The 13,137-nt window shown below is 35.4% G+C and overlaps 1 protein-coding gene across 8 annotated transcripts in view; it reads right to left on the bottom strand.

The window, feature by feature from the left end:
- The window catches only part of GRIA4 (glutamate ionotropic receptor AMPA type subunit 4), a 390,923-nt gene that overhangs the window by 49,591 nt on the left and 328,195 nt on the right, over window positions 1–13,137 (bottom strand). For all 8 annotated transcript variants that reach the window (XR_016219762.1, XM_070077585.2, XM_051819991.3 and 5 more), the window contains 3 exons: window positions 8,203–8,409; window positions 2,066–2,436; window positions 124–322 (listed from right to left, as the gene is read on the bottom strand). Coding sequence is in view for 7 of the 8 variants with exons in the window: in XM_070077585.2 (XP_069933686.1) it covers window positions 124–322; window positions 2,066–2,436; window positions 8,203–8,409 (777 nt within the window). In the remaining variant the exon portion in view is untranslated. The remainder of the gene's footprint in view (window positions 1–123; window positions 323–2,065; window positions 2,437–8,202; window positions 8,410–13,137) is intronic.

Here is a 13,137-nt window from a genome sequence, read left to right as displayed (position 1 = left end):
CATAGCCACTAAAACTATATTTGCAAAAACTATAAAAGCAACAGCTCGTAATGTGACTATTGGAAAAACTGCCTAGATTTCATAGAGATAAACATTTCATGGTGAGTTTTACCCTCAACTTACTCTGAAGAATTCTTTTGTCGACCCTGAATCCAGCGTTCCATAGGCAATCTCTGTCTGTTTGGCCAAGTCTTCTGCACTTTCTATAGGGGAGACCATTCGCTCAACCGTCAGGAAAGCAGCCAGGTTAGCAGTGTAAGATGATATAATGATGAGTGTAAAAAACCACCACACACCTCCAACGATTCGACCTGAGAGGGATCTAAACATGAATAAGATAATGCACATTTTCCTTTCTCTAGCCAACAGAAAAGGATAAGAAATACCATCAATTAATTAAAAATAATTACGGTAAATATCATTTTATTTTCCAATAGGCTACTCACAAAATGATTTTAGTATATCTGTATAATATTGTTTTCATGCTACATTTAATATTTAAGTGCCTTTGAAAATTGGAAAAAAATTTCTATGTATTGTTTTATTAGCAGAATTGTAGAACTTAATGCAACTCCCTCAGATAGAGACGAAGAATACTTACTTAAATTTATTAATACCATCTTTCTGTATATTTTAGCTTCTCTAAAATTAGGAGTCAGCCTATGGTTGGTGAGATCAAATATAGACTTATGGTTTAATTTGCAGTGTTTTTTTTTTTTCTCTTAGTGGTATAGAAAACAGCAATATATCTGGACCATAGGTGGGGTCATATATTTGACCCATGAAAGCTGTAGAGACAAACTTGGCAGAGACTGAAGATAGAACTCATTTTCAGCTTCAGTGAGAATCTTGCCAGGACGGATGAGACAGGCCAAGGTGAGACTGTACTGCATGAGGCTCTAGGGTTGATCTCCAAGTGAGCATAGTTGAGTTTTTAATTTCTGAACTGCATAGAGGTTGAGCCACATCACAAACTATCTTTACATACTGGTGTAAACATTTTCTTTCTTCATTCTTTCTTGAGTTACCAGAGATGTGTGGGTGAAGTATGAAAAATGAGGAGGGAATGAAAAAAAAATCCAGGAACTATTAATAGTTGATTTCATTCATTGGAACTATGAAACTATCTAAAATTCTTGTGGCAAATTTTCTGAAACATATATTTTTTCATTGTAAAGAATCATTTCATATTTTGGTGGCATTTTCAACTCTGAAAGGCTCCCCTAATATTTGTTGTCATTAAAGTGACACCTACTGCTTTAACTTAATGTTTATTTAATACTGGCTTTTAAAGTTCATTGTTTGACTTGCTTTGGTTTCTTCTCATTACATTAACTGAAAATTATCAATCCAATTCCCTGTGTTACTAGAATTTAAACACATCAGTAGTTTTCCTGGATCTTAAAAAACATCAAGTGTATTGTAGCCAAAGTGCCTCTTTTTTGAGAAATCAGACATTTCTAAAAAAGAACAAAAGCATATATTTATGATGCCAATATACAGTCAATAATTCAACACTTTGTTTCTCATTCTTTTAGCTACTTTCTCAATGGGAGAAATCACGCATTTTTCTTGAAATAGGAGTTTAGCTGCATTTGTGGTGAATATTGTAGCTTAATAATGTCTTCCAGGTATTCAAAGGAGGGAAACCATGACTACACAGGTCGTGCAAAAGCCTCCCTAAAACTAACTTATTTACACTGTTGGCTCTTTTCCTACTGTTTAGGCAACAAATCAAGAATAGCAACCACATCTGTTTATGAAAAGCTGACGAAAAATGAATTCCTGTTCTACAATTTAGATTCTAGTTTGCATTTGTCAAACCACTGAATGAAATATTAGTACTAAATGACTTTTTGAGAGCTCTGATGAGTTACTTACTTTTATATTGAGAAAGTTAATCTTTATGCTATATCTAGTTGTTGTACTTAACTGGAAGGAACTATGAATATACTTGGGCTAATTTATAAGCTGAAATATTTCTCTGTGATTCTGCCTTTAGGAAAACATGTAGAAACACTGCACAGCATCTAGAAGTACTGGGAAATTGTGTTTTGAAACTAACCTGGGTGAAATGTCACATCCTTGCTGCATAAAAGCACCCAGGGAAAACCACAGGCTGTTAAAGATGCCAAACTCATTGGGAGGCTGGTCGCTGGGTCCTTCCTTTCCATCCTCTGGCTCTTCTGTGTGCCACTCATAGGGGCTGAACCTACTAACTAGGAACAAGACCACGCTGACACCAATGTAGGCGAAGACTATGCACATCCAAATCTCATATGCCAGAGGATCCAAGAAGGAAAACACTCCCGGTTTTGATTTTTGAGGCTTTTTGATCATGATAGATATGCCCAAACTCATGAAGGGCTTAGAGAAGTCAATGACCTCCTCTCGTACCAAAGTGATTGTCAGAGGGGCAATAGCAATTTCTGCTTTCTGTAAGAGAAAAGACACAGGGAAACACGTAGGTTAATGCATTTCATAGAGCAATCAGCCCGGAGTGATCCATTCACAGCTAACCAGTCATGCATTCATTCTACATTTTGGGGCAATGTTAACAATGAGTAAAGCCAGTGAAAGATCAAACATGAATAGTGTTTTTTTTTTAAAGTATTGTTTAAATTGTACAAAATGTTTTTATTAGTGATAATAATTACATAAAAGGAAGAAAAAAGAGAAAGTGGGTAAGCAAAATAATTTGGACTCAACTATATTTGTCTTTCAGAATCTGAGACAGTGCAGAAAAGGAGACTTAGTTGTCTTTCCATATGGCTGAATTTCTAAATTTCTTGGCCAGGATTGCTACTATGTTGCAGTCGTTTCTGTTTCATTTGAAATGTTGCCACTGATTTATTATTTGACTCTCTCTTAATGTTATGAATTGCAAATTGGAAAGAGTTCTTTGTTATTCCTTTTCAGCTATGAGAAAACTGATCATAAAGTCTGTGTTTGTATGATAAAAGAAAACCCATTATTTGACCACAATTTCCAATTCAATGCACACACACAAAAATCTAGATATTAGCATTTATTTCTTGCTGTTCACATACTTTGATCTTCTACTTTCAATTTTTAAAAGGGAATTTGGAAAACAGTAGACTCAATTTCAGTTATTATGATTAGAAAACAACAATTCCATTTTCAGAGTTCTGTGATTTTGAGCAAATTTTTTGAAACTGTTTTTGTAGCTCTAAATGAGGATGCTCTCTTGATTACCTTATAGTTTTAATGTGGTTATGTATTGAAAACCTGAACATGAGAATAGTGAACACCTGTAGAAGGATTCTCTTTCTGATACTGATAGAACCATTGTAATGGCCTCCTGTAGATGCTGAAACAGAGTCAGAGAGGAGTTTTACATATCACAGCAGCTCTGGGATTTGAGTCTGGGATTCATTCAATTATGTAACCTCTCAAACAAAATGAAATATATGGAGGTATAAAAACTATCTACAAATGAAAAGGGGGTTTGATTACGTATTTCAAAAGAAAATTATTTGGCATCAACATGGACTCAGAAGCATAGCTGGACATTTGTGTGCTTACAAAGTGGCTGTCACTCAGCCCCTGGTTTGGTACAATGACCTGCAGCTTGATGCAAGGGCAAGTGGTTTGTTAAGATAGGGGAGGTATCTTGTGATCATGCTCTCCACCCAGTTGCTTAGAATTGACTCTATATGCCTTTACATGGGAATAAACTTCGCTTGCATAATAAATGCCCACACAAATAACAGACAGAACCATCGCTGATGCATTGTTATTTTCCCTAGTTATTATTTGTATAATTTTCCTTAAACAAGTGATAAAAGAACTAGCTATAAATTAGTTTATAAAAACAGACACAGCAAAACAGGAAAAGTTATCTTATTTTGACCACTTATTCTTTCTATATGCCTTATTAGACTTTGCTCTGTGAATATTATTTTTCTTTTTTCAATGCAATAAACAGAATATTTTATTTTATTTTATTTTATTTTTGACAGGCAGAGTGGACAGTGAGAGAGAGAGAGACAGAGAAAAGCTCTTCCTTTTTGCCATTGGTTCACCCTCCAATGGCCTCTGCGGCTGGTGCGCTGCGGCCGGCGCATCGCGCTGATCCAAAGCCAGGAGCCAGGTGCTTATCATGGTCTCCCATGCGGGTGCAGGGTCCAAGGACTTGGGCCATCCTCCACTGCACTCCCGGGCCACAGCAGAGAGCTGGCCTGGAAGAGGGGCAACCGGGACAGAATCCGGCGCCCCGACCGGGACTAGAACCCGGTGTGCTGGCGCCGCAAGGCGGAGGATTAGCCTAGTGAGCCATGGCGCCGGCCAAGAACATGATATTTTATAATTCCTTTTCTCAAAAGAATATGATAAGCACTTCTTCATTTCAACATACAAGTTTCAATGGTTGCAAATATTCTATCATGTGAAAATCAGTCTGCATACATATCTCAGTTATTTAAGATAAATTTCTAGAAGTAGAATTATTGTTCTAATGACCATTTTAATGCTATTAATATATTTTGTCCAACTTTTCTTGAGGAAGATGATGCAAAATTCTACTGTCACCAGCACTATGTGAAAGTATGTGCAACTCTGAACCTTGTAGAACATCCGTTTATCTTTATTCTTATTTTTTGTTACCAATTTTTTGTATGGAAACTTAAATCCCATTGAATTAATTTGAATTTGTTTTTTATAAACAGCTACTTTTACTTCTTTATATATTACCCATCATAATTTTCTCATATGGCCTATTACTTTTATTTCCTAATTTGTAAGTGCTTATCAATATATTAGCAATACCAACCTTTATTTCCCATAAATGAACAAGTCTTTTCCCTATTCATCAATTGTCTCATTTCCATAACTTAGTTCAGATGTTTTATTATAACATATATATATTTTAAATTTTGTTGTTGCCTTATAAGATCATGTTATTTTTTTCAGCTTTCAGTTTCATGGTTTAGAAAAATCTTTCCAATATCAGTATTACATACTTATATTTCATTTTAGTACCTATAATCCCTGTGAAATTTATTTGGTATATTTCATGATTAAATGTTACAGAATTAATTTTCCATTTTTTTGGTGTTTCAACAGCGGTAAATAAATACTGCATCCTGTCATCAACTTGAAATGCTGCCTTTCACATATTACATTACTCTGTGTAGTGTATCTTGTATGCAAGTTACCCCTCATGAGAGTCTTAAAGGAAAGACACATAAGGGGAGATGAAGTGTGCCGAGCTCAGAAAACTACAGTGGAAGGATACATTGGATGATGGTGGTGACAACACTGTTTGGTTAGGGACACTTTTGAAGTCTGAGATTTTCCCAAGAGACCACTAAACAGGATATATATATATATATATATATATATTCTCTGTGCATGCCATTTTTCATTACTAGTGATTCCCAAAATTAAGTGCATAAAATATGTCTTTGAAGAACTGGATGCGATTTGGGTTCTTGAGCATCATTGGAGTGAGGCTCATGAATCTATGCAGAAGCGCTAGTGGGCCAACGGAATAACCGTGAGGAACATTCTGTCAGACTGAAATAGCACTCCCCCTTCACCCCAACACACAAACACATCACGGAAGGCAGGGTTCAGGAGAAGGCCCTGGAACATCACACACAGGAAGTCAGGGTGAACCTGCTGCAGTGCATAGTGTGACTGCAGAAAGACCTGAGAAGCTAAAAGCGGTCTTTGCTTCTCGGTCCCCTTGTGGTGGTGTGCTGGCTATCAGGAGAGTATTTCACAATCTACTCATAGCAATTATAGTGACAAAGCTTGCAAAGACTAAACAAAACAGATTCAAAATGAATCACTTTGCCTTATAATAGTCTTTGTCTGCTAGAAGAGAATGGATTGAGTTTACCTAGCATCCTGGGACCCCAATATTCATGTATGTGTTAGCAGTAAGAAAGAGAGTAGTAAGAATTGAGAAGCAGAAGAGGAAAGTATTAAATCTGTGGGAAGAATAAGAGATGTGGAGGAAGATCCCTTTGGGAACAAAAGTGGTCAGCTCAATTGATGACACAAAGATTTTAAATACTCACACACTGGCTGATGAGTGAGCATGATAATGATGTCTTGCTCTCCTTGAGAACTTGACTGTGAGACTTTTAGTTATTGTTACATGTGTATTACTGATACAATATTTTGTCGCTAATGATGCTTCTTTTTCTTTTTTAAATTTCTCTCTACATCTATTAGATCCTTAGTTGATGTTTCTCTTTTCATATCATCTGTTTTCTTTATTTGAACAATTCCTCCCAAATTAAACATGACCAGAATACTTGAAAAGGGATAGGCCTGGGCTGACTGGTGGGTAAGAACATTATAGGGGAAATATATAAAAAAAAGTCCCAGAAAGTAACTCAGGTTAGTTATGCTGCCGATAACTAACTGCTAATCCAATTATGTTTTCTTGGGATGAAACACTCAATAGTGTTTTCTAAAGGAAATTAATTACTGTACAGGTTGGAAATCCCTAATTTGGAAACCTCCAAAATCTGAAATTCTTTGAACACGGACATGAAACCACAAATTACAAAATCCATATCTGATCTCATGTGGTAGGTTGTAGTCAAAACCCACTAATGTCCACAAATTTTTTTATGGAAAAGTATTAAAAATATTTATTAAATTTCCTCTGGTTACATGCATATGGTATGCAAGAAACATAAATGAGCATCATGTTTAGCTTTGAGTGTCATCCCCAAGCTACATTTTCATGTATATGCAAATCTTAAAATATGAAAAAAAAGGCAAAATCTGAAAAACTTCTGGTTCCAAGCATTTTGGATAAGGGATGACTGATCCATAGTTCTAATAACTTTGATAACATTATATCTAAAATGTTCTTACTGTATCAAATGTTAAAAATATTAACCATAGAAGAAATGCTTTAGGAACTCTTTTTCTTTGCAACAAAAAGTCTACATGAAACTATCAATGAATCCTGTGGTAAACTATGTTTTGCTTTTTTTAAAAAATGCATTTTCCCCTTCATCTGGGGTCACCTAAGCAGTCAGCAGTTCTTTCCTATGGATATAAAACTAACTGATTGCTTTATAATGTCAAACAATTTCCTCTTTCTGCTGAGGTTTTAGCTACTATACTGTACTGTGCGGAAAATGTTCATTGCTTCACGGTCTGAAAAGCAGGATGCAGAATCATGAAATTATTGAATTGCAGCTCAGGCTGGGGAAGTGAGTCCCTCAGTGGATTTGCATTATGTTCAGAATCTATCTAGACTTCTTCTGGACGAAGATGGCTCTCTGTGTAATTCTTCATTTCAAAGGAGTCTTGTGAGAATTAATCAGACTGAATATGCTTTGAAGGTGAAATCTGTGAAATATGAATTGACTTTTAGGAAATCTGAGAATGCATTTCATGTGTATGTTACTTTTACTGGTTACAAGATGGATAGAGCTTACCGTCAATTGCAGTTTTGGTTTCTAGACTTTTGAAATATCATACCAACAACAGCATTTGATAACAGTGTTTGATTTTAACACTTCACAGTGATAGCTGAAGAGACTGACCTTGGCCTTGTTCATTCAGGCAAGAACATCTATGCTGTACTTGCCCTTGGCTATGAATGTGTACCCTCACTATCTGCTGTACTCAAGGGAAGGGCATGGTGTGCTTCATTGCGATCTGCTCGAGGATAAATTCTAGCTTTTGCTTTGCTGTGTGTAAGCTACTTTAAAAATGATGGAATTACATAAGGTTTAAATTTATTGAGCTCAGTAGAATTACAAGAATCTTCTAATAGAAGCCACAGTAGTGAGTGTTTCATTAATTACTCAAAAATGCTTAAGAGAAATTATAAACAATAGGGATATAAAGAACTTGACAAAATAATGAGAAACTTTATACTATTACATGAAATCTCTTCCTGCAATTAATATCAGCATCAACCTTAAGGGTACAGTCACCATGTATCCTGAAGTCATTTTTTTTAAAAGGACAGCATATTCTGAATTTTTACCTCTTTGCTAATTTTGAAGTTACCAAGTGTCAGTTTATTTCATTGTTTGTGAATTGCATTATTAATGGAATAGAGAAACACTTGAAAATGCCTCTTTGAAAGAAGCTGCAAATTAAAATATAACAGTAATAGACATTTAAATGTTGGTGTGTGTCCATGTGAAAAGAAATTACAGGTTTATGTAAGTAAATTCTTCAATAAATGGATTTGCTTACCCCATAAACAAGTTCTCCTACCATCCCATTCCAGATTTTTGTGTCTGCATCCCTTGCTCCATATTTTCCATCAGGGACAATGGCAATTTTATACTTGATACCAATATGTTTTGCAATTTCAGATGCCAAATCTACACAGTATCCTTCATACTTGTCATTTCCTTCAAACATTTCATGATTTTTCTTGTACATAACATATGGGGATTCCTATAATGAGAGAAGTAGAACTGTAAAGGAGAAATTACAGAACATTCACAAGCCTTTATGTAACGCTCCAATTTCAAAATTTAACAAAAAGTTTATTTAGTATTGGCACACATATTGATTTTGTGTGGCTAGACATCAATAAAAAACAGGTAAATATGTAAGGATACTTATAAGTATATTAAATTGCTTTACATTGTATAATGAAAGTAAAATCTTACAAAATAATTTTCTATAGAATATTATTACATACCTAGCATTGTGATTGTGATAGGGAAAATGTTCATTACTAATATTCTGAAGAAGCTTGTTACCTTCTTTGACAATGAAATTAATATTCCCAAAACATCTTATGAAATTAAAGACTATTTAGTAGTCATGTTCATGTAGCGAAAGATTCACGGAGGTCAAATATGTCAGTATTCTGCTTCTTGTTTAGCCACACTTAATAGTACCTTCTTTCAGGAAAAGGGCTCTATGATTTGTACTGGATCGCTAGTGTTTTGCAAAATGCTCTCTCAGACTAGGCATCTGCTACATAATTAGTCAAGAAGAAATGAATTTAACATTTTTTAAAGTTAGTTACTTGCCTTAAATGTGCTTTCCTAATGTCTAGTATAGGTTTTGTGAATTATGAATTTTAACTATATTATAAAATATGTCCCTAATGGACACTAATAATCTTCCTCCAGTTGTGATGAGTTTACGCTTTAAGTGATAGTCCCATTTAGTTTTCTAAACAAATGAGACAGAAAACAGAATAAAGAATTATTACGAAAATCCATATACAATGAAAGAGCTTGCCATTGGCTAGAATTTCTTCGATGGTTTTCAGTTAAAACACACACAACTTACAGGTGTGAGCTAAACAGACATGTTAGCAATAAAGCACTTGATTTTGTAAGTGATGCATGACACCACCAACCAATGGATAGGCCTGATGAACATGTGATATGAAGAGATCTGCTGATCACATCTCAGTTTTTCCAATCATTTAGAGACAAGGAATGGCCTCCTTTGGCTACTGTATTACTAGGATGATGTATTTACAATTTAAAAAAACTGTATGTTTTACAAAACATTCCTGTAGTAAGCTCTTTGAAGAATCTTTTTTTCCCCAGAAAATTCATAATTGGAAAAGCTGAATTTGCTCTTGGAACTCTGGATTAGGTCTTTTACACTGTACAACATGGAGGTCTACATTAATTCTGATTTTGCTTGTAAGTACTTGTAAATGTAAAAAGTCATTTAAAAATTAATAAAAATGTAAATTATGTGATATTTTATTTTCCATTATAGATGACCTCAATAATTCTAGAGTGGGAAACTGGCCAGGAATGAGCCGTGAACTCTTCTTCAATCCTGCAGGGCCAAGTGACTTAGCAGTCTCTGATTTCTTTGAATTTGATGAATATTCTAACAGTGGAATTGGGAAAGAGAGTTTCTTCATCTACAAAATTAAAATAATTAGTTATCTCTGCTGTAAAGACAGAAGAATTGTTAGCTTATGGAAAATGGTTTGTAAATATAAAGAGTTTTGGAAATTATGTGATCATGAAGATTGGCAAGTTGATGGAAAGTACTGTTAATTTCTAAAATCTACTACAACATGTACATCATTGTGAAGTAATTCATTTTCTACTTTTATAATAGGATAATTACAATTTGGAAGATCATGTGAAAAAAAGCAAGTGCCACATTATCTGTGAAATGCCTAACATTCAAATTGAAATGTCTCTACAGCTCTCATCTGAAAAGATAACAAGCTTAGGAGTTATTCAAAAGGAGTCTAGCTAAGACTCCCATTTATTAATAAGGTTGAAAGTAAGTTCTAAAGTATCTGGAATATTAGAACACTTAAGTGTCTTAGCCCTTAAATATAGACATTACTTAATTATTTTGTATGTAGAAGTTTCTCTAGGTAGAAAATAATCTAGTTTGCTAAATTTCATCTACTTTGTTTAGTGAACAATTTGTTTAACTAAGAGTCATCAATTTATTTTTTTAAAAATTTGCTAAAGAGCTACTGCATACCAAGAAGTTTTCTGAGAGAGAGAGAGATACACAAAAATAAGTAAGGTATACCCCTAGTCTTCTTAGGGTCAATATCACCATATATTCTTTGTAATAAGTGTGAAGGAGTATGAGTGGTGGGGAATAATAACACAATCTAAGATGAAAGACAATAATAGCTCTGACTTAATTACTGCCTACACTTTGAGGTACAAGGCTCAGTTCTTTAAGTGTGAACTTTTATTTACTTTTCACGTTAACATTGTGAGGTGGACATTTCCCAATCTGCAGATGGAAAAATTAAGACACAGAGAAGTTAAGCAAATTGTTCCATTTTACAGAGATAACAAGTGACAGACGTGTGAGCTGAACCTACATATGAAAATATCTGGACATTTTTGAAGATGTTGCCCATCAAAACAGGTGAAACTTATTGAGATTTTAGACAAGTTAACAATAGAGGGAACAAGATTCAATAAATGCATTTCTGAATTTTTAGTGAATTGATTTTTTTTTTGAATTACGCAATGTTGGAAGCAACTTTCCATTTATCTTCATCATATGCACATAGAAAGCACTCAATAACTATAAAGAGGCTCTGGTTTTTAGTGTTACATGAGAATATCAATGTAAGTGGTCATACTAGAATTTCTGATTTGGTCTTCAAAAGGGAAGTAAATATAAGTAAATACTAGGTCATCCTCTTCTGAAGCAGAATTATGTAAATATGAGTAAAATATTTATGTATTTATTGTTTTTTCTATTTTCCTCTTGGACAACAGAGACCCATCAGTTCTTTGTTTCCTTCCAAGCAAACCAATCAAGATCAGGAAGACCTTTAGCTTACTGAAGTTGGTGATTAGATATTAAGCTTGGATTTTCACACTAGCAGATAAGTAATTGTTGAGATTTCAGGATAAGTGATGCATGGTGCATGGAAAAATATGGTGACTGCACTCTGGGAGGCAGGAGGAGCAAAGGCAGAGCAAGGCTAGGCTCTTCCTGACCAAAGGATTTCATGGCAGCTCAGCTCTAGCTGCCCAGTTCCTTTGAGTGTCTCTCATTTTGCTTTTCTTTCACATCAAATCTAAAAGAGTAGCACATCCTCATCAGTCTTCTAACTGCCTCATCTGCCCCGATCTGATAAGCTGCCTGAGGGCATCCTGGGGATATTTAACATGAAGTTTGGTGTCTACTATAGGTAAAGAAAATACCAAATCTTTTCAAGGTATTAAAAGTGGATTCTAGGATTCTAGGGATTTGTGGGGTATCTTTTACAGTAGATTAGAGAGTCCCAAGTGTTTAACTTTTTTTTTTTTTTTTGACAGGCAGAGTGGACAGTGAGAGAGAGAGAGACGGAGAAAAGGTCTTCCTTTTTGCTGTTGGTTCACCCTCCAATGGCCGCCGCGGCTGGTGCGCTGCGGCCAGCGCATCGCGCTGATCTGAAGGCAGGAGCCAGGTGCTTCTCCTGGTCTCCCCTGGGGTGCAGGGCCCAAGCACTTGGGCCATCCTCCACTGCACTCCCGGGCCATAGCAGAGAGCTGGCCTGGAAGGGGGGCAACCGGGACAGAATCCGGCGCCCCGACCGGGACTAGAACCCGGTGTTTTGGCCGCAAGGCGGAGGATTAGCCTGTTGAGCCGCGGCGCCGGCCCACGTGTTTAATTGTTAACAAAAATGGAAGGATCAGAGAAGCAGTACAGTGAGAACTCCTTACTTCTGCCTCAAGAGTATAACTTCCATCTTTAGTATCAACTACTGTGCTCCATGGAACAATGATTCCTTAAAAGTTATTTTAAAGGCATTACTTCTCAGAGACTATGAGTTCAGCAAGACAACTTCCACAATGGATGGTGTTCTACATATACTCTACTATTTCAGGAAAGAAATAACTCAGAGGCTGCTACATTAGGTTTTGCTTATGAAAATGTTTGTGTAAATGAATTAAGATGATTTTTAATTAATAAAGTATGCTTTTCCACTGAGAATTTTTTGTATTATGTGTGTTTATCAAAAGTGAAACCATTGAAACAAGATATTTACTAGAAAGACTTCAAGATTTCCAAAACATCAAGAATATAATAATTGCCATTACTATTACAAACAGTTAAAATGAAATTAATAACATCAAACTTATTTTCTATGTGGATAGTTGTTTTTCTCCAAAGAGTCCTGAAGATAGTTTATATCATGGGTAAAATTCTTAAAGGTAGAAATTAAGATGTTATTATTCAATGATTAAAAAATGAGTAAATTTAGCAGATACAGAATTTTGAGTTTGACTTAAACAATTTTACTTAAAAGCTAATTGAGCTATAAGTCCCTTGGTGGGAGAGATTTTATATTGTGGAAGAGATTTACTACAAGGAAGAAAATAAGTACATTTTTATTTTTTTAATATGCACACATATACATATATTTGGATGTACATGTATTGTATGTTATATATGCACCTTTATATATAGAATGCATGTACAAAATTTTATAGATATAAAATTTCAAAAATCTCACTAGAAACTAAAATGCGTGGGGCTGCATGTGATGCCAGTATCCCACTGGGTGCCAGTTTGAGTCCAAGCTGCAATCCAGCTCCCTACTGTTACACCTGGGAAAGAAGTGGAAGACAGCCCAAGTGCTTGAGCCCCTGTATCCATGTGGGAGACCTGGATGAAGTTCCTGGCTCCTTGTTTCAGCCTGGCCCAGCCCTGGCTGTTGTGGCC

The sequence above is a fragment of the Oryctolagus cuniculus genome, chromosome 1 (genome assembly GCF_051225735.1).
Source record: "Oryctolagus cuniculus isolate XC-2025 breed Fujian yellow rabbit chromosome 1, ASM5122573v1, whole genome shotgun sequence".
Lineage (NCBI taxonomy): Eukaryota > Metazoa > Chordata > Mammalia > Lagomorpha > Leporidae > Oryctolagus > Oryctolagus cuniculus.
The sequence above is the reverse complement of the archived record's forward strand: the minus strand, read 5'-3'. Positions and strand labels throughout refer to the sequence as shown.